Raw genomic sequence first — 21116 nt, 5'->3', positions numbered from 1 at the left:
AGAATCAGCAAAATTAAATAATACTAGCAAGTTTTGGAATAAAACAGAGGGAAGAAATAATAACAAGCGATAATGATTTGGTCAATGGGAATAATAATAATTGTAGTAATAATTAGCTAAAGAAGAAAGCAATGATTAGCTAAGGAAAGAGTAAAAGACTAATTTTGTTGATGTCCCTTGAGGATGAATCAAGAAGACTATGTATAGAGATGCTAGGAGTTTCTTAAATTGCCAAGTGTTTAATTGCATGACTTGTTTATGGCTTAGTCATTTGGTCACATATCTTCATTCAAAAGGTCACATGGTAAATATTCATAGCCACTTGGAAATAGATAGGACACTTGTAAAATAAAAAAGACACATGGCTTTTTAAAATTTTGAAAATACTCCCAGAGTTCCATCTGTGATTCAATAGAAATGGTTTTGTTTATGTTTTTCTTTGTGTATAATTGGTCTCTAGACTATATAGACTTATAGCCTGTTTGGCCAAGCTTTTTTTTGGCCAAAAGTATTTTTTTGTCAAAAATACTTTTTTCTTCAAAGTTAAGGTGTTTGGCCAAGCTTTTTGAAGGAAAAAAGTGAGTTTGAGTAGAGCAGTTTTTGAGAAGCAGAAAAATGTAGCTTCTCCCCAGAAGCACTTTTTAAAAAAATACTTTTGAGAAAAATACACTTACAAGCACCTTTTAACAGTTTGGTCAAACACTAATTGCTGCTCAAAAGTGTTTTTCAAATTGATTAGCCAAACACAAACTGTTTCTCACAAAAAATACTTTTTTTAAAAACACTTCTCAAAATAAGTAGATTTTTCCAACTTGGCCAAAGAGGCTATTAGCTTGATTTTCAACCGATTGTTTGGGAATACAACTTAGATACAGTTTCTGCACAATTACAGTTGAAGTTTACTTTTTCCCCTCAACTGAACCAACAATTTGTATGCAAAATTATGTACTTTAATTTCATCCTCTTTTAGCTGGTTTACATTTTTACCTCCCCTTTATCACTAACAGCATCTACAGTTTTTCATCCACAATCCAAATCGTTAAGTATGCTTAAATATCTATAATTATGTTTACTTTTGTAATTATACATACCTTTATAAATAATTAAGAAGGCACACAAAAATGAATAGTTTTACCTCCCCAATTTTTCTTTTGCTAGAACTAGTTTGGTTTTTAGACTTATAATATAAAAATTTGTCCACGTCCGATGTTTATACTAAATCAATAAATGCATAATATGTGTTTTTTTCATGAATTTCAAGGGCTTAACCATAGTTAAATATATACATTTTTGCATCATTATATCACTTAATTATAATAAGTTAACATGATTTGGTGTGTACGCCGGATGTTATTCATCCTCAGCTTCACCGAATCTCGAAATCTTGCGACTTGTTTATACTCCTTCAATTAGATGTAATTCAACTCATCATTTTGATGAAACAACTCTTTTGTTTTCTTTTTAATCGGCACAACAGACTAAACCCTTAATGAGTGATGACCCACATTAACCAATTTTCGAACGAAATCTGATTTTATTCTTCTCCAACACGATCAGAGTTCGAACAAGAACTCACTGGAAATTATATGATGAAGTTGCTAATGGAGAAAAACGTTTAAAAATGATACGTGTAATTAAAAAAAATACATTAATTGATAAAGAAAAACGTTAGCAAATTCCCTTCACCCCTCTTCCCAAAGTTGTCTAAAATCAAACATTTTTCCATGTCACAATCAAAGGAACCGTACAAGAACGAGTCAATTGAATAAGCGTAACTGAAAACAGTCAATCTAACTTGCTCCTTAGTAAGTCTAGTCCATATGGAACTCGTCTATTGCTTTTAGTAAACAATTAAAAAAAAGAGGTCTATTGGTTGGATGTATTCCTCACCTGTCAACTAGCCTGGCGTGTCCCCGACATACACTTGTGTCAAGTTGAAATGATCATTGAGCGAGTTTAAATATCATTGAGGACCAAGATTGAGTGTTTATATATGTTTCTGCCTTTTTAAGTATATAACCCATATTTTCAAAAAAATTCAAAACAAAACTCATTAAGTTCGAATCTCAGATTGGCCTTGAATGGGGATGTGATTTTGGTTAAGGCTACAGAAATGCATGAACATGACTGCTACTTGTTTCTTCTAAACTTGCTAACAATGTAATTTGACGAATCCTAAACTAATAAATCGTTATATAGGTCCTGTAACCGCTAATCATGAGAAGAAAAAAAAAGGAATAACTTTAGGCACAATTTCAAACGACCAATCCAATTAAGGAGAATTGATAGAGCAATACTGACAAGAAGTCCAAGGATCCTTTTATAAGATTAAGGTACAATACATAAGAACCAGCAACTACTCATACATCAGACTCAAATACTTGATATTCTTCCTAGACTCAACTCCAGAAGCAGAAGTAATTTCTCTTCTCCACAATTATCAGGAGAACTTGATGATGTTCAGCGCTGTTACTCACTTAGAAGCCATTGTTCCTCTTGCCATTTCATCCAAAACCATAATTATCCTACGGAGAACACAGAAGATAGTCAAAGTATTTCTGGCTCGAGCAGCAAGCCTAGCTGGTAGTTGTAGCATTCATAGAAGGGGCGGCAATTCCATTGGGATTTGGCTGGTAGATTGATTGTGTGGCAGGAACAGGGGCATTGCCTGAAGTAGGTGGAGCCGCTCCACCTGGAACACCTGCAAGGGGGTGCAGTGCAGGAGGAGCGGGAAGAGAACTGGGTTGCAGCAGCAAGGATGAAACAGGTGGCACCGGTCCTGCAATTGGTGCAGTTGGAGCAACCGCGGAATAACCTAAAAAGCACATCAAGAAGTTAACATGTACATAATTCAGAATAATCTCATTCACGTTTGACTGTTTTAGTCTAGCCGCTCTTGCTTTATTCGTTGATGCGACCAGATGCCCATATCATGGAGATGAGACAAAAATAAAAATTTACTTTTTATTTTGCCACACTAATCCCAGGGCATATTAGTTCTCTTTGAAAAAGGATAAGAAAAGAGCATATTAGACAAGATAAAATAAGTCAGATCCTCGGTCCATAACCTGCAGCACGTGAAAGTTGAAACAACCTTTAAAGAACTTTTACTGGTACTGGGAAAAATCTCCCAAACTGAAGGAAGTACATCAACCTAAAAGGGAAAAGACATGCTTTATAACAGTAAGTCCATAAACTATTTAACAGAAAGATATTATCCCACTCAATTCACAAAATGGAAAACAAAGACTGCCTGATAAAAGCAAGTGCAAAAAAATACCAAGGAATCACCAAACAATTACATGGATTGGTACCTGGAGGACCAGGAACAGGAATTGGCAAAATGGGAGGTCTGGCACCTGGCACTAATTGTGGGGGCATGGCTCCTGGAACAGGCAGCATAGGAGGTGGTATCATCGGTAGGCGAGGTCGTTGACCAGGGAATGCAGCAAGATGTTGATTATAAGCTGCACCAATTTGCTGGTATGCTGCTGCCTGCCCAAGGCGCTCCTTGATTTTCTGATCTATCAGAATCTGTGTTTGCTCCTCTTCAAACTTCAGATAATAAGACCGTACATTGGCCTGAAAAACTTCCTAGTATTAGTGCCATTACAGAGAAGATGACATTCATGTTAGGAGAGAAGATTGTCATAAAAATTACAAAATAGGAAGACACACCTTGTGTTTGTAACCGGCATTATGCTGTTTTCTGACAGAAGGCTGGGAATGTGAAAGGGAAAATGTTAAGAAATCAGACCTTCAAGCAACAAGAAGCGCAGAAAGATTTAAACCATTCTAAATCATTTGTAGAACAGAATGCAGAACTCCTAGGAGTTGAAAAGATAAAGGTATTGCCATGGAATTACAGATACCATATAAAGTATGCACAATATTCGCCTCAAGACATGTTCAGAAAAATGAAAGCGGTAACAGGGATCTATTTTTTGTTAGGGTACCAGGCTCGGACTCTTGACCTAGTGGCATGAAGAGGACTCTCTCAACCACTACGAACAAGAACGGCTGGTAACAGGGATGGTGTTGACTTCCCAGTTCAGAAAAAGCAGCCTGGTGACAAGTGATATGTGCTGGGTTTTGACAATAGAAGCATCACTCAAACAGAGCAAAGATTTTCAGTCATGGAACAAGTTACTAATCGTTAAAGCTTAAAATTATGAACAATTTTTTTTTTATAACCGTAGTATCCGGGCCAGCTTGCACGCACCTTGACCAACTCCACGGGATACCTGCCACCTCCCACCAGCACAGGTACCAGGTAACTCCATTCACCAAGGCTCGGATAAATGGGAAGAAATCACCTAGTGTTTTCTGCCTCCGCAGGAATTTGAACCTGATACCTCATGGTTCTCACCCACTTCATTGACCACTAGGCCAAACCCTTGGGTGCTAAATTATGACAATTCAAAATCAATCAGATTTTATGGATTAACTTTCCTCTACATATATTATTTTGTCCCTCCTACAACTGTTCCAAAATGCTGGTCCTATCTCATTTAGTTTCACCCCTACATATATTATTTTGTCCCTCCTACAACTGTTCCAAAATGCTGGTCCTATCTCATTTAGTTTCACCCCTACAGTCATCAAACTATAGCTTCCAGCCAGTGTGCAGTCCACATCAGATGAGTTCTATTTTTTATTATCTGCAAGTGTCGAGAGTCCGACTTGAACCCATGCCCTTTCTCCATATCAAATGAGTTCTTCTACATATTTTCTTTTTTTAGATTTGCAATTTTATTTTTCACAAGGTTTATACTTCCTAATTTTTTAATGACCTGGTGTCCAGGACTACTTGCACGTACCTCGACTAATTCACGGGGTATGTGCTACCTCCTACCAACACAGATACCGAGAAACTGTCAACCAAGGCTTTGACATATGGGAAGAACTCCTTCCTAATTCAATAGTCGGTATCTTCTTTTTTCAACAAGAGATAAGTTCAATAATGGGCATATTCCTGTCTTTCCAAAAGACTTTCTAAACCAGCTATCAATCTTATTCCTTTTTCGTTTTTTTTTCCTAGGATGAATTAAACCAGCTACCAATCTTTTCCTAAGTCCTTTCCTATATGAAAATATGAATTGCCTCACAATTATTGATTCTCTTGTGCAACAGCAAAATAACACTTTCCTATACGCTTGTGATTCACAGCCTTGAATCACCCATATTAAAAAGTCAATGGGATTTTACACATGACTCAAGAAAATTGTATAGGTGATCTTCCATTTCATCTAATAAACAATATGTAGCCTCACTGTTCCAACTCCTAGTTCTGTGATGTCATCCATTCTTTACATTCAATTTTCTAAACCAGTGATTTTTAGGATTCTTCTCTGGATATTTTTAACTCAGTTCAATAACTTCAGTTTTTCCATCCAAATAGTTAAAGGAACACTGATTGAGAAAGTACTAAAATGAATTAGGGCCTATGCTGTAAGCATCACTTTAATTAGAATCTTGCAATTCTAATCTTCAGCTTTAGTACCAGATTAGTACATCAGTTCTGATTAAAAGGCAGCCCCAGAATTACAAGGATCAAAGAGTAACCGCTTCTCGAATGCCAATATCCGTCTTGTTCTGCACCAAAATGGTTAATCCAAACCCTTGCCTTAACTGGTTTAACAGCATATTCCCAGTATGAAGTCAAAATCAGTTCGGTGTTTTAGTATACATAATCTAAAGTAGTAAGAGTAACAACTTTGCTAGCATGTTTACTTGACTTTGACATGACAAAAGCTCCCAAAGAAACTTGACGGAAAAATCCTTTGGCACATCATACCAAGAGAAACAGAATGCCGCATCAAGATTTAAAAGCTTCATACCCTTTGATCCTACATTGCCACATTACTTCCGAGTTGGAGTAAGAGGCCCACTCAACAGGGGCATAACTGTAAACTAATTTAGGAAGCAACGATATGTATTATTAAGAAGAATTATGACACGGAATGATGTTGTATCATGTGCAAGTTGATACTACTCAGATCCATGGGTATGAACCATAGTAATACAGCATTAATTGTAAAGGAGCATGATGGCCTCAGACTTCCAGGAAATGATCTACATGTCCACTGAAATGAATACGGCAAGAGGTTAATCAATTACCAATCACTTTCTTTTACAGGCAATCCAAATAATCCCAATGTTCGTAATGATATTTCAAGTTCTCTGTTCTCATCTAAAATAATATTCTGCTCTTCTATATAGGAATCCATTTTCTTTCCTCTCCAACATATAACTTGAAAGTCAGTGTTGCAGATCTCATTTACGTCCAAGTGATACAAATTTTAGCTTTCCTTAACATTGTTATAGATAACACACATGCAATGGTAATTCAAGACAAAACCTCAGAGAGTGTCTGCATGTCTAAACTACAATAAAATTTTAACATGTCACTATTCTTTTCTGCCTTTCTAGAAGAATTCCCTAATAAAAAATAAAAGAGTTGCATCAGACCTCCTAAATTGTTTCTCAACAAGGTATTTCTCTTTTTACATATGCGAAGGTGCTTATAACAATCCATAAATATAGCTCTCAAGTTTCAACAGACTATGTCAAATCAGATACAAACATTCAGTTTAAAATGAAAAGTGTAATTAACTGGATGATGCCCCAGTAGTTATTAAACATAACAGACTTTGATATTTTTCGCACAATGTACGTTAAATGAATAACATAAGTACACGTTTTACCAATTTGATATTCTAATGAGATAGAGTATCATATTATAGAGTAAAATGGTTTGAAAGTTAAATCAACATATATCCAATATTCCAACCTTATAAAAAATTCACATTGGCATTATAACAGAAATAGAAATTATCATAAACTTAATTCAAATTGAAGCATACTAATACATAGGGAAACGCACACAAAGAAAAAAGAATCATAAAACTCACGGAATCATGGGTCAAGTAAGTGTCGCAGTAGTCACAGTAATACCTGAAAAAACACATAAATGATCAATAATTAAACAAAAGCGAAAAAATGAGCATAAAACCGAAAATAATTGGAAAAAAAAGTCTGCATACCGAGGCATTGGATTAAAGAAAGGACAGAACTTTGTAACTCAAGAAATTACTTTGACAATGTAAATTCGAATTTTGCGTACAAAAATTTCGCCGGAAGTATCGTCGGAGAATTGTTACCGGATTTGAACTCCGACTAATCGGACGGCAGCAGTATTGTATAGAAACTTCGGAATGCCTAATTGAATACGCTCTAAATTCAGACGAAGATGAAAGCTCGAAAAATACTACTGGATTGAAGACTAGAAGGTTCTAGTAGAGACCATCCTTCGCCTGTTTAAGGCCAGCACAAGAAAGAAAAATGTTAGCCCATTTAGTGAAGAAAAAAGGGATATTTACATAAATAGCCAGTTGAATATATTGTTTACTTTTTTAGTTGGTATATATAAATTATTTACTAACTATATATAATTATACATATATTATATAAATTATATATATTATAAATATTATATATTTATCGATTATATTTAGTTTAAGCGATTGAACGGATGATTTAAGTTAATTCTTCACTTGGGAATTTGATAGGTGTATGTCAACCGTGCTCAACATTTTGGGTCCCTTATTCTCCTGGGCCTCCTCCTAACTGTCGCTCTACACTTCGGTTGCTACGGATGATTTGCGGGTAATTGATAGGAGTAACCCTATAAGGGCTGATTTTTAAATATTATCTATGTTTTCTAACATATTTAATAAATGACCTCTGGACTCACATATACTTATGCTTGTCAGGTATTTTACTACCGGATTGATTGATTTTATATTATATTTATTCTACTTATATGGTTAATTGTTTAGAAACTTTACCCCGTTGCATGACTTTGTGATTATTCAATTGTGCACCAACCTCTATCATATTGGCATGACTGTGTGTTATCTGTGTTTAGGGGTGTTAAATGGACGGGTTGAGTAGATTTTAGGCATGTCAAATCGGGTTGAGCCAATAATTGAGCGGGTCAAAAGTTACTTGGGCTAAGGTGAGCTAAAATTTGGATCATAACCCAACCAGTGCAACTCTTATTAAGCTTTACGTAGTATGTGTTATTTTCTTGTTAAATGTATAATTACTAAATAAGACTTTTTTCTGTTATGGTCAAATATAACATACCAAACAAAAAAAATTATTTTAAAAATACTTTGGCAAAGTTACGCATGGATCAATTTAGGCTAAAACCCCAACTTTAAATGGGTTGAGATTGATTGGGTCAAGATGGGCTGGGTTCAATAAATGGGCGGGTCAATAACCAGCTCAACCTTGGGCAGGTTCATCGGGTCATTTAGGCTTTGGCCAAATTTGACACCCCTATTTGTATTTCACCTATTTGCGAAATTGTTCATAAACTCTATTCAATTAGCATGATTTTGTGCTTGTTCAATTTTTCATCAAACTCTAGTGGAAAGGCGTGAATTTGTATTATCTGCAATCGACCTATCTATTAAATTATCAATCAAAATCTATATGTTAATGTGCATAATTTTATCTATATTGTTGAACAAGTATTCTTCGAATTGCAATTTTAATTTTTAGATTAAACAACCCCAAATCTGCTCCAAAAATCTCCAAATTGATACCAACACAAACAATCCTCAATTATCAATTTTATCAAATAACACCAAATGAAGAAGACTTGTTTTCTCTTCTTCAACACTTTCTAAGGATCACAATGAAGTTTTAAATTTTTTAAAGCAAATCACTAAATGATTTAGGTATAAATTATCAACATTAAAATAATTTTAATAATAACAAATTATTAACTTACAATTTCCTCCCCAAACAAGAATTTCAAGCTCCATAGTTCTTGGTGAAGGAAAAACATATTATAAATAAAAAAGGGAGACAATTTTAAAGGCCAGTCCCGAGACAACCGGCGCAATTTTGTTGTGATTTGCACAAGGTAAAATATCTGGACCGGAATTCTTTTTAGGTAAAGCGGTAGATAACAAGGAACAGATGGACTTCAAATTTACGTGTTGATAATGTAATGCTTTCGCAAGTCACAACCATAACCTAGTCAAGCTTAAGAATGACGTGTCCATAAAAAGTGGATAAAACCGTTCCAATTTAACCTTTAAGTGCAACCCAAAGCATGTGATATGTTTCTATAGACAAAAGAGTCCAACTACTGCTTCACAAAAACCCTCGAAAAAGTAAGTGGATGAGTGAAATGAATGAATCCCACTTAAAAGATAAGATCGAGCACTTAACCGAAAAATCCCACCATCTATGCAGTAATCATTATATTAATTATCTTAAGTAAAGGATTAAAGTATTAACCATCTATATATTAGCTTAAGCAAAGGATCAAGTATTAACCATCTATATATTATAATAGAGCACTAAAATTCCAATTTGTCAATTAAATAAACATGGAATTTTTTGGAGATAGAAGCGAAAAGTGTAGTAATATTTTCCTATTAGAAGCCAGTGGTGACTCTCAATCTGATTCCAAGATTCATCTAGGCAACTCTCAAGAAAATCTTGATGAAGCCAATAATATTGTTGAGGATGATGATGCAGAATCTTGCAGTCATGAATCCAAGGACATTCTTGGAAATTCACAAGAAGTGATTAGTGCTTTTGAAGAACAAGATGAAGAACATAGCTTAAATGATGAAAAACAAGAAAATGAAGGATACCATTGTTGCAGAAAAGAAGAGAGTTTCCAATTTTTTGGAGAGTCAATGGAAGAGAAAGAAGAAGATATATCAAGTAATAATATTATTGCTAAGAGTACAATGGTCCCAAATGTAGAAGAAGAGGTGGAAAGAAACAGGCTATTCTGGGAGACTTGCTTTGAAGAAGGTTATCCTTAAACTAGATGTATTTTTAATTTGTTTTCCTTCTTTTTTAACATTTTTTGTTTGCTGGTGGTAAAATTATTGTGTGTTATACTCCTCCTTTTTGGCTATTAGTTGAGGGAAGGGTAAAAAGGATTGAGAGAATGGTGTGTTGAGTTTTTCTTTAATTTGAAAATCATTGCTTTTGTCCATAAAAGAAATGACATATTACTTTTGTAAGACATGAGAGAAAAAAAAAACCTTGTGATATGTTTCTCTTCTCTCTCTAACTATGTCTCTCCAGACCAGTAAAGTTTTACTATTACTAATTATAGGGCAAATGTTGAACTTTGCTCTTGAACCTATTCAAGAACCCCGCTCAACACATTATCAAGAGCTCTCAAAAGCTTTTCGTGTGATGTTTACCTGGTCAATAAGAGGAGAGGATACATTGAAAAGAACCGGGAGTGAAATCAGAAATCGAACTAAATGATTTAACGTTACTACATTAATAATAGGGGTCAAATGGATCCATGTTGTTAGTAAAGTGACTCGCGTATGCCCGTATTGTCTAACGATTAAACCATTGTATATAAGCCTGCCAGACGAGGCTGTGCCTAACACATATTGGTGTCAAGTTGAAGTGTCTACTTGCTTATTGCGAAATATCTTGAGGAAACCTCATAGAACTACCTCAACCATTGCAAGGCAAAATCAAGGACCCAACGTAAAATCAAGGACCCAACGTAAATTCAATAGTTAGATCAAAGGATCGTTCATTAGCCCTACTAGTCAAATACAGGAAAAGGAGGGATGGATTTCGTCCTTACTTTTTTAGGTCTCAGGCTAGCTTTTGACTTATATGGTGCTTAGGCTTAGCTCATCAAACAAGTGCGCCAAAAGTGGGGATGGTATCATATTCTCTTATAAGAGAGGCACGCCTGCTTTTAGCTCGTAGTTTCACTCTTGCTTTTGCCTTACCTTCTATTATATTAGTAAAGGGCGAATGGGGGGCGTGTACAATAGTTTTCTTACTTTCTCTCAATCGCTTCAATGCCTATAATTTGAAAGATAAGAGGAAAGCCTTCTCTCGAATTCGAAGATGTAACACAAATAATGACTCTCTTCGCCGGGATGTCAGCAGGTCACAAATAAGGGTCTGAAAGAGTTCACGATCTGATTTATGGGGTGTTAACCCTCGGAGGACAGCTAAGAATGTCCATTAAAAGGAGCGATGTGGTCGTTTTTCATTCACGAATAGAGAGATCTAAAGGGGTTGTGCAACCTAGAGAGATGGCCATATCTTTTTGATGAATGTGGTATCGAGGTTCGGTTTATTTAGAAAAGAGGTCAATCTTAGGCTCCACTGATGGTATGCAGCGGAGACCTGAGTGGATCAAGTATTACCGCAAGGAGCGCTATGCCAAGACTAGACGACAGCCAAGCAAAAAAGGATGATTTTTTCGCTATGTTCATAAAAATTCAGAGCAACAAAGGTGCGTTATTCAATTAAGCAAAGAATTCAGAAGGAGGATTAAGTTTACCAACTCTAATGTCATTAAGGTTATAACACGAGAGGACCAAAGGTGTAAAATAACCCTCCACTCCACTCCACTTCCACCCATCCTCAGACTTCCACACACAAAAGGGAAACAAAAAACCATTTGTGGAATAAATGTGTATTGTCAAATGGGTATCTAGTCTACTTTTCCCAGAGGTGCAACTGATTGCTTCATTTACACATACAGATCCAAGAAACCAAAGTATTAAATGTCTATAGAGAGAAGAAAAACAAGAAGTAGGGTTCCCCAAGTATTACATTTTGATATATGCCCAAATTCACTTCATAGAATTTTTTCATCACATGCCAAGTGAAGTAACAAACAAGCTGGTGAAACAATCAGTTATGACACACTCTTCAACCATTCCATAAGAGATATGAATAGGAGCAAGCTCGAAAAAGCAGGCCATGTTCCTTCAAAGCCAATTCCTCAGTTGCTGTAAAGAGACGAGCAATTCATGAATATAACAATGAGAATGATCCCAAAGCGTGAGATAATCTTTTACAACATGTCAAATGTGTGCTAAACAATCTATAAAACATCTCTTCCTTTCATCATTATCTATGAGTAAGTTTCATCAGGGACTGCTAAACGGCAGGGGCGGCTCAATAAATATGGAGACCTAAAGCAAAAATTCAATGAGGTCCTTTTTTTATATAAAAGAAAAAATTCATATATAATTTCATTTAAATTCTGTATTTCTAGTTTTTCATATGCAAAGTTATTAATAATTTTATCTAATCCATTTAATTTCTCTTGAGATATACACGTTGTGGGACTGTATTAAAGTTTTAACCTTTTTTGAGTTATGAATTAATAATCGAATCCTTTCTCAATTTATGGTGTAGAGAGTGATTCCCAAAAAGACATTTTTTCTCAATTTATGATCAACAATTTAATCCTACTTTTTTACCATGAAAATTTGTACTTTCTCATTTAAAACACTAAATATTCTTCTAAAAATAAATTAATATATAACCTATTAAAAAATTTTGGGGCCCCAAAAATTATGAGGCCTAAAGCAGCTGCTTTAGCAGCCTTATCCTTGGGTCGGCACTACTAAACGGTTGCTTGACTTTTTAATTACAGCAGCTCGAACACAACTGTTATTCCCGGTCAATATTGCTGTATTTGTAAATATTAATTCTGCAAAATATAAGTTAACGTAATGAAACAATAATAATAAATTCGAGCCCACTGAATTCACAGTGTTTCCTTAAGGAATTTAATCCCCTCCTAGTACCCAAGGTAATGGATTATTTCCTCCCAGGATAGAACGAATAACACACTGGTGTAGCGGTACTTCAAACCCCAGTGTTTCGGCGAACACAAAGTTCGGTAGCAAATCACACTTACAGTTGCTTTGTTTGAAGTTAAAAAAAACAATGCAGAACGAAGGAGTATATACTCAGAAAAACGTATGGAAGTTCTGAGAGGAAGGAGTGCAATGTATAGCCAATTTGTTGAGCGAATTGTATGTTGAGTTGAGTATTTCTTCAACATTTGCTGCTCATATATATATAGCAGCCAAGAAGGAGTGCAAGACCAAACGTCCACCCTTCATGGTGGATCAAGCATTACATATTTGTGGAGCAAGCACTTCATATTTGTGGAGCAAGCACTTCATGGTGGGAAGACCATTATCCGGCTGCCAAATTATCAATACACGGATTGGAAAATATCCGTTTACAAATACGGATAATCTTACGTTAATATTTACTATTAACAAATAAATTTGGTCCAAAAAATTAATCAATCAATCGATCATTTGACCAAATCCAAATCCAAATCCGAATCCGAATCCGAAGCCGAAGCCGAAGCCGAAGCCGAGCCGAGCGAGCGACGACGACGGCGCGAGGCTTGCTTTCTTCTTAACTCTTTAAGAGCTACAAGAAGAGCAATTATATATATACCCACCAAAAATGTCTTCCACTTCCAATATGGGACAATGTCTCATTGTTAAGAGGGGGAAACTTAAAATTTTACTCAAAATTTCATTTTCCCTCCATTTCCCATTCACCCTCATTTTAAGAATATTACATCTTAAAAAATAAAACCTCAACAATCCCCCACATGAATGGGGAATGGCTATATCACGGAAGTATGCATGAAAAAACTGTGTGATTTACAAGCAAGGATTAATTGCATCTGGATAAGTAGGTTTCCCTTTGAACTTTCCGTAGTAAACTTATGTCGGATATACTCGGTCAATCGGTAGATTTGATATCTTTGAACCGTCGATCTTTGGTGTATACCTAGACAACCATAAGTCACACAATCAACCCTTAACCGTCTTTGGTTCTCATTGTTGTGTTCGTTTCAGCCATGAACACCGCCTGGTTTCATAAGTGCGTAGAGAACTGGCCTTACAAAGTTCTCCTTGAAGCGGCTCACACTTCACACTTAAATAGGTGATTCCTAAACGTGTCATCCTGTAGATACACTATTTGATATACCCCGTATCAAATTTAGAAATCATTAAAAAGCCTTAATGCTTTATCCTTGGTACTGAACATTGTCTCATCACGAGAATGGACTAAAATTTTATTTGACAATGTTGAACCGTCATTAATGACTTTGTTTGATCTCTTTGAACCTAGATCTTGGGATCTCCAGTCTTCTAGGTAGAGTTACCGCCACAATGACTTGTTCTCGGCCATAGCCCCATTCCCCTTGATGATTTCTCAACTACCTCTCTAGTTAGGCCTTTTGTAAGTGGATCCGACACATTATCACTTGACTTTACATAGTCAATTGTGATAATTCCTCTAGAGAGTAATTGCCTAACGGTTTTATGTCTTCGTCGTATATGACGAGATTTACCGTTATACATGACGCTCCCAGCCCTTCCAATTGCCGCTTGACTATCACAATGTATGCATATTGGTGCCAACGGTTTGGGCCAAAATGGAATGTCTTCCAAGAAATTCCGGAGCCATTCAGCTTCTTCACCGGCTTTATCTAAGGCTATGAATTCAGCCTCCATTGTAGAGCGGGCAATACATGTTTGTTTGGACGACTTCCAAGATACCGCTCCTCCACCAATAGTGAATACATATCCACTCGTGGACTTAGAATCAGTTGAACCGGTGATCCAATTTGCATCACAGTATCCCTCAATCACCGCAGGGAAATTACTGTAGTGCAATTCAAAGTTCTGGGTATGTTCTAAATATCCCAAAACTCGTTTCATTGCCATCCAATGAGATTGGCCTGGATTGCTCGTATATCGACTCAGTTTACTTATAGCACAAGCTATGTCTGGTCGTGTACAATTCATGATATACATTAAGCATCCCAATACACGAGCATAATCCAATTGTGATATGCTTTGGCCTTTGTTCTTTGCTAATGCAAGATTCACGTCAATTGGAGTCTTTGCAACTTTAAAGCCCAAGTGCTTGAATTTTTCAAGTACTGTCTTAATATAATAAGATTGTGACAATGCCAGACCTTGAGGAGTCTTATTGATCTTAATTCCCAGAATTAAATCAGCAACTCCCAAGTCTTTCATATCAAACTTGCTATTGAGCATACGCTTAGTAGCATTTATGTTGGCAATGTCATTACTCATTATCAACATATCATCCACATATAGGCAAACAATGACTATGTGATTTGGAACATTTTTAATGTACACGCATTTATCACATTCATTTATCTTAAAACCATTTGACAACATTGTTTGGTCAAATTTCGCATGCCATTGTTTGGGTGCTTGTTTTAGTCCGTAAAGAGACTTAACAAGTCTACATACCTTCTTTTCTTTACCTGGAACCACAAACCCTTCAGGTTGTTCCATGTAAATTTCTTCCTCCAACTCTCCATTTAAGAAGGCCGTCTTAACATCCATTTGATGAATTTCAAGACCATACACTGCAGCTAATGCTACTAACATCCGTATGGACGTAATTCTTGTAACTGGAGAGTATGTATCAAAGTAGTCTAGACCTTCTCGTTGTCTATACCCTTTGACTACGAGCCTTGCCTTGAATTTATCAATAGTGCCATCATCTTTGATTTTTCTCTTAAAAATCCATTTAGAACCCAAAGGTTTATTTCCAGGAGGAAGATCAACCAATTCCCATGTATGGTTGTTCAATATGGATTCTATTTCACTATTGACTGCCTCTTTCCAAAACAATGATTCCGAAGAAGTCATAGCTTCTTTAAATGTTTGAGGCTCATTCTCCAATAAGAAAGTCACAAAATCTGGTCCAAATGAAGTAGACGTTCTTTGACGTTTACTACGTCTTGGATTCTCCTGATTACATGTACTTTCTTTTGTTTCTTCCCGAGGTCGTTTAGATCCTTCACCAAACGACTCACATTCCTTTTTATACGGATATATATTTTCAAAAAACTCAGCATTATCTGATTCTATAACCGTATTATTATGAATGTCGGGATTTTCTGATTTATGAACCAGAAATCGATATGCTTTACTATTTGTCGCATATCCTATGAAAACACAATCAACGGTTTTCGGTCCTATCTTTACCCTTTTGGGTTTAGGAACTTGCACTTTTGCCAAACACCCCCACACTTTAAAATAATTCAAGTTGGGCTTCCTTCCTTTCCATTGTTCATAAGGAATGGATTGTGTTTTGCTATGGGGCACTCGATTTAATATTCGATTAGCCGTAAGAATGGCTTCCCCCCACAAGTTCTGTGGCAAACCAGAACTTATCAACAACGCATTCATCATCTCCTTTAATGTGCGATTCTTTCTTTCCGCAATCCCATTAGATTGGGGCGTGTAAAGGGCTGTTGTTTGATGAATAATTCCATATTCTAAACATATTTCTTCAAAAGGAGATTCATATTCACCACCCCTATCACTTCTTATCATTTTTACTTTCTTGTTAAGTTGCGTTTCAACTTCATTTTTGTATTGCCTGAATGCGTCTATTGCTTCATCTTTACTATTCAGTAAGTAAACATAGCAATATCGAGTACCATCGTCAATAAAAGTTATGAAATACTTCTTTCCACCGCGAGATGGTATTGACTTCATGTCACAAATATCTGCGTGAATTAAGTCTAAAGGATTTGAATTCCTTTCAACTGACTTATAAGGATGTTTAACATACTTAGATTCCACACATGTTTGACATTTTGATTTTTCGCATTCAAACTTGGGCAGTACTTCCAAGTTAATCATTTTCCGCAAGGTTTTATAATTGACATGACCCAAACGTACATGCCATAAATCATTTGACTCAAGTAAGTAAGAAGAAGCTGAAATATTATTATTATTTTCAACAACCATTACATTTAGGTTGAAAAGGCCCTCGGTGAGGTAACCTTTTCCCACAAATATTTCATTCTTACTAATTACAACCTTGTTGGATACAAAAACGCACTTAAAACCGTGCTTAACAAGAAGTCCAGTAGAGACTAAATTCTTTCTCATTTCGGGAACATGAAGGACATTGTTCAAAGTCATGACCTTGCCAGAAGTCATTTTTAGAAATACCTTCCCATATCCTTCAACTTTTGCTGTTGAAGCATTTCCCATATAAACTGTCTCTCCGGGTTCAGCAAGAGCATAGGTAGCAAAAGCCTCTCTAACTGCACAAACATGGCGAGTGGCTCCTGAATCAAACCACCACAGTTTAGGATTTCCCACCAAGTTACATTCAGAGAGCATGGCACACAAGTTATCAACATCATCATGGTTTACTACCATGTTTGCTTGACCCCTTTTCTTGTCTTTCTTCGGAGCACGACACTCCGTAGATTTGTGTCCGGTTTTCCCACAGTTGTAGCAGTTTCCACTGAACCGCTTCTTGCTTGGGTTGTATTTCGGACCAGAAGCCTTCTTCCTCTTTTTGTTAGCTTCAACAATATTTGCTCCCATTATTGTTGAATTTCCACGGCCTCTCCTTTCAGCAGCTTTATTGTCCTCTTCGATTCTCAACCGAACAATGAGATCTTCAAGGGACATTTCCTTTCGTTTGTGTTTCAAATAATTTTTGAAGTCCTTCCACAACGGAGGCAACTTCTCAATCATTGCTGCTACTTGGAATGCTTCGTTGATTACAAGACCTTCAGCAAGTAGATCATGAATAATCACTTGCAATTCCTGGACTTGAGTAATAACAGACTTGCTATCTATCATTTTGTAGTCCAGAAATTTTGCGGCAACGAATTTCTTCATCCCGGCATCTTCAGTCTTATATTTCTTTTCAAGCGCATTCCACAATTCTTTGGATGTCTCCATGCTACTGTATACATTATACAGATTATCATCCAGTCCGCTAAGAATATAATTCTTGCATAAAAAATCAGAATGCTTCCACGCTTCAATCACGAGAAAGCGTTCATTATCTGGAGTTTTATCCGGCAGATCAGGAACATCTTCCTTGATGAACTTCTGTAGACATAACGTAGTTAAGTAGAAGAACATCTTCTGCTGCCAGCGTTTGAAATCAATCCCGGAAAATTTTCCGGGTTTTTCTGCCGGTGCCAACGCCGGTGTTCGGCTTGTCGTTGCGTTGGCAGTCGCCATCGGAACAGCTTGGTTTTCGTTTTCAGTCATCATCTTTTTCAGAAAAGAATGACACAAACAAACGTTTAATACACGTTTTCAAACTGGAGTAAAAATCACGTAGATTTTAATATCCAACAAAACGCCACGAAGGCTTAACTCTCCAAAACGGGAGTACACAAACCACAAAGGTTTTAGTTTGCAGAATAATAAGAATAACACAAGTACAGAAATAAATATTAAATTCCTTAAGATTGTTATTCCCGGTCAATATTGCTGTATTTGTAAATATTAATTCTGCAAAATATAAGTTAACGTAATGAAACAATAATAATAAATTCGAGCCCACTGAATTCACAGTGTTTCCTTAAGGAATTTAATCCCCTCCTAGTACCCAAGGTAATGGATTATTTCCTCCCAGGATAGAACGAATAACACACTGGTGTAGCGGTACTTCAAATCCCAGTGTTTCGGCGAACACAAAGTTCGGTAGCAAATCACACTTACAGTTGCTTTGTTTGAAGTTAAAAAAACAATGCAGAACGAAGGAGTATATACTCAGAAAAACGTATGGAAGTTCTGAGAGGAAGGAGTGCAATGTATAGCCAATTTGTTGAGCGAATTGTATGTTGAGTTGAGTATTTCTTCAACATTTGTTGCTCATATATATATATATAGCAGCCAAGGTGGAGCAAGCACTTCATGTTTGTGGAGCAAGCACTTCATGGTGGGAAGACCATTATCCGGCTGCCAAATTATCAATACACGGATTGGAAAATATCCGTTTACAAATACGGATAATCTTACGTTAATATTTACTATTAACAAATAAATTTGGTCCAAAAAATTAATCAATCAATCGATCATTTGACCAAATCCAAATCCAAATCCGAATCCGAATCCGAAGACGGCGCGAGGCTTGCTTTCTTCTTAACTCTTTAAGAGCTACAAGAAGAGCAATTATATATATACCCACCAAAAATGTCTTCCACTTCCAATATGGGACAATGTCTCATTGTTAAGAGGGGGAAACTTAAAATTTTACTCAAAATTTCATTTTCCCTCCATTTCCCATTCACCCTCATTTTAAGAATATTACATCTTAAAAAATAAAACCTCAACAACAACATGTATGGTTACTGTTTTACGGAACTGTCAACATTTATGAAGCGAGCCAAAAACCAATTAAAGACATACACATTCAAATATCCTGTTATTTTGGTGGTGAAACCCCTCAAAAGTGGTGGTGAGAGACCGAGTTTCATTGACTAGATTGTTGCAATGTGTTCTTGTTTGAAAAAGGTTTACAGACTTAATACATATTTAGCAGGCAATTTCCCTGTCTTCTATGATGGATCTCATTATTTTCAGGAATTGTTTTACAATTCACTAATAGAAAGGACTTCCTTTCCTTTTGAAATTCACACCAACATTTCGCAAGTAGCAATTACCTTATAATTCTCTAAACAGAAGCGACAGAGCTAAGAATCTTTTGTTGCTTCTGCGTCCTGATGTCTCCATGGATTGAGAGCATCTCTGACAGCCTTGGCTTCAGGAGAATTTTCCCAGGCTCTCTTTTCTGCCTCTAGAACAGTCACCTTATCATCTGATACAAAATTGTTATCAAGATAAGCAGCACACTTTTTTCTTCACATTAAAAGGAGCGGTGACACTTGAGCAAACTTGTAAAATACTGATATACTGTAGTAAGATTAAACCGCAATCATTGGCAAGGATTCAAAGAATAGGAGAAAGTATGAGCAAATTAGGTTTCTAGTGTCAGTGACAGTGATCCCTACAAATCTCTAGTACAAATTATGATATCAATCAATAACTACTTCAATCCAAAATGAGTTAGGTAGGCTATATGAATCATCTTCATTTGTTCAATTCAATTTATGTCCATTTTATAATCCTAAATCTCTAGAATAAATACATCAGGATGAATAATCTAAATATTTCCAGAAATGACTATCACTGCAAAATTCACAAGCTTATAAATCTTTCTTTATCTCTTCTTTCTTTTCTCTAGTGAAATAAAGCTCAAATATTTCTTTATATTTGAGAAATGAAGAACGGTTAATGCATAAATTATAACACAAAGAAGTAGAAAAAGGAAGAATGACATACAAAAGCCAGTTTTGATCATGAAAAACTCCATGGAACCTCCAATCATGGCGGAAACAACAGCAATTTTCAGATACCAATCCCAGAATTTCATTTCAAACCTTCTAAAACTGCTTCAGTTCCTACAAAGCAAAGAGAATTTGAAGAACCCAATTAGGGGAAGTTAATAGTGGACTTAAATGTACCATATGTAAATAAATTCGAAAATAACAAGCAATAGAAATTAAACAAAACTGGTTGATAAACGCCCGATTAACTCTGCCAATAAATCAATCAGCTAATCTTAATAGTATCAAATTAGTTCCTTATAATTCATTCTGCTCGTTCGTAATTTAACTGATTCGTCAAGTTAAAGACTATTTTTACCTAAGTGGCCAAAGCAATCCTCTTCCTTTACGAACTTGAGACAGTAGATGCTATTGAGGATACTGAATCTTCTACTACTCCTCTAATAACAAGCGATGCAACAACTCTGCTTCTGGCTTTCTCCGTTTTTCTTGATTTCTCCAGTTCAATTAATTGCAGTTCACAACAATGGGGCGGGTCGTGACCGATTCCAGCCCAATATCAATGGTGATCGGGGGGGAGTGCACAAATAGCCAGTTTTAGGACCCCCATTTAAAGAAGGGCCCTTTAAAGAAAATAGCCAAACTTCACAAAAATTTTAAAGTTTAACCGCCGTATAGTCAACTTCTGACATGCATGCGTGAAGTTGTAAATCACGAGTCATAAGTTGAGAGCTGCCAAAGTCAAATTCCATACCTCATATTTGAGTAAAAATTGCACTGGTTGCCCCTTTTTAACTTGCACCCATTTTATTTTTCTATTTATATTCATATCCGATTTTTTGTTAAAAATATTTTAAAAAGACAATTTTTTCCTTCTTTAATAAAAGACTACTTTCTCTCCAAGTATACGGCATATTGTCTCTTGTTTCTATCTCTCTCCTTCTTCGCGATTTTTTATTATTCTCTTAAATCAAACGGTTTTCGCCATTGCATTCTGCATGATTTTGCAACTGTTTCTTCTCCAACTAAATTAAGTATAATCACATATATAATTTTAATGGTTGCTTTTGTACATTGCATTAACTGTGTATGGGGTTTTAATTTA

At 36.0% G+C, this 21116-nt stretch overlaps 2 protein-coding genes and 1 long non-coding RNA gene across 4 annotated transcripts; all 3 read right to left on the bottom strand.

Moving 5' to 3' along the window:
* Positions 1–2253: 2253 nt before the first annotated feature.
* LOC104095537 (U1 small nuclear ribonucleoprotein C-like) lies at positions 2254–7349 on the bottom strand. 2 transcript variants are annotated; one of them, XM_009601684.4, is made up of 5 exons: positions 7047–7349; positions 6915–6957; positions 3679–3720; positions 3315–3582; positions 2254–2815 (listed from the first exon to the last, which is right to left on the bottom strand). In XM_009601684.4, exons 1-5 carry the CDS (start codon positions 7052–7054, stop codon positions 2577–2579), a joined length of 600 nt encoding a protein of 199 aa, XP_009599979.1. In that variant the 5' UTR covers positions 7055–7349; the 3' UTR covers positions 2254–2576. The 2 variants fall into 2 exon arrangements, with proteins under 2 accessions (XP_009599979.1, XP_070042222.1); XM_070186121.1 differs by lacking the exon at positions 2254–2815 and adding an exon at positions 3074–3154 and having other exon boundaries at positions 7047–7339.
* Positions 3754–6908, bottom strand: LOC138899563 (uncharacterized). Its single transcript, XR_011411273.1, has 2 exons — positions 4522–6908; positions 3754–4452 (listed from the first exon to the last, which is right to left on the bottom strand). It is a non-coding gene; the product is annotated as an uncharacterized lncRNA (long non-coding RNA).
* A 4221-nt stretch (positions 7350–11570) lies between the features above and the next one.
* On the bottom strand, positions 11571–20585 carry LOC104117642 (uncharacterized). Its single transcript, XM_070186120.1, has 4 exons — positions 20370–20585; positions 20007–20125; positions 19328–19482; positions 11571–11819 (listed from the first exon to the last, which is right to left on the bottom strand). Exons 2-3 carry the CDS (start codon positions 20095–20097, stop codon positions 19358–19360), a joined length of 216 nt encoding a protein of 71 aa, XP_070042221.1. The 5' UTR covers positions 20098–20125; positions 20370–20585; the 3' UTR covers positions 11571–11819; positions 19328–19357.
* Positions 20586–21116: the final 531 nt, after the last annotated feature.

The sequence above is a fragment of the Nicotiana tomentosiformis genome, chromosome 9 (assembly GCF_000390325.3).
Source record: "Nicotiana tomentosiformis chromosome 9, ASM39032v3, whole genome shotgun sequence".
In the NCBI taxonomy this organism is placed as follows: Eukaryota; Viridiplantae; Streptophyta; class Magnoliopsida; order Solanales; family Solanaceae; genus Nicotiana; species Nicotiana tomentosiformis.
The sequence above is the reverse complement of the archived record's forward strand: the minus strand, read 5'-3'. Positions and strand labels throughout refer to the sequence as shown.

What these genes read in the sequence shown, in the direction of transcription:
- LOC104117642 (XM_070186120.1), bottom strand. Translation starts at nt 20,097, where the DNA reads ATGAAATTCTGGGATTGGTATCTGAAAATTGCTGTTGTTTCCGCCATG. An exon ending in CATGATCAAAACTGGCTTTT is followed by an intron (nt 19,483 to 20,006) that starts GTATGTCATTCT and finishes ATTTTGTATCAG; the next exon opens with ATGATAAGGTGACTGTTCTA.
- LOC104095537 (XM_009601684.4), bottom strand. An exon ending in CTTACTTGACCCATGATTCC is followed by an intron (nt 3,721 to 6,914) that starts GTGAGTTTTATG and finishes TCACATTCCCAG; the next exon opens with CCTTCTGTCAGAAAACAGCA. An exon ending in ATGCCGGTTACAAACACAAG is followed by an intron (nt 3,583 to 3,678) that starts GTGTGTCTTCCT and finishes GAAGTTTTTCAG; the next exon opens with GCCAATGTACGGTCTTATTA.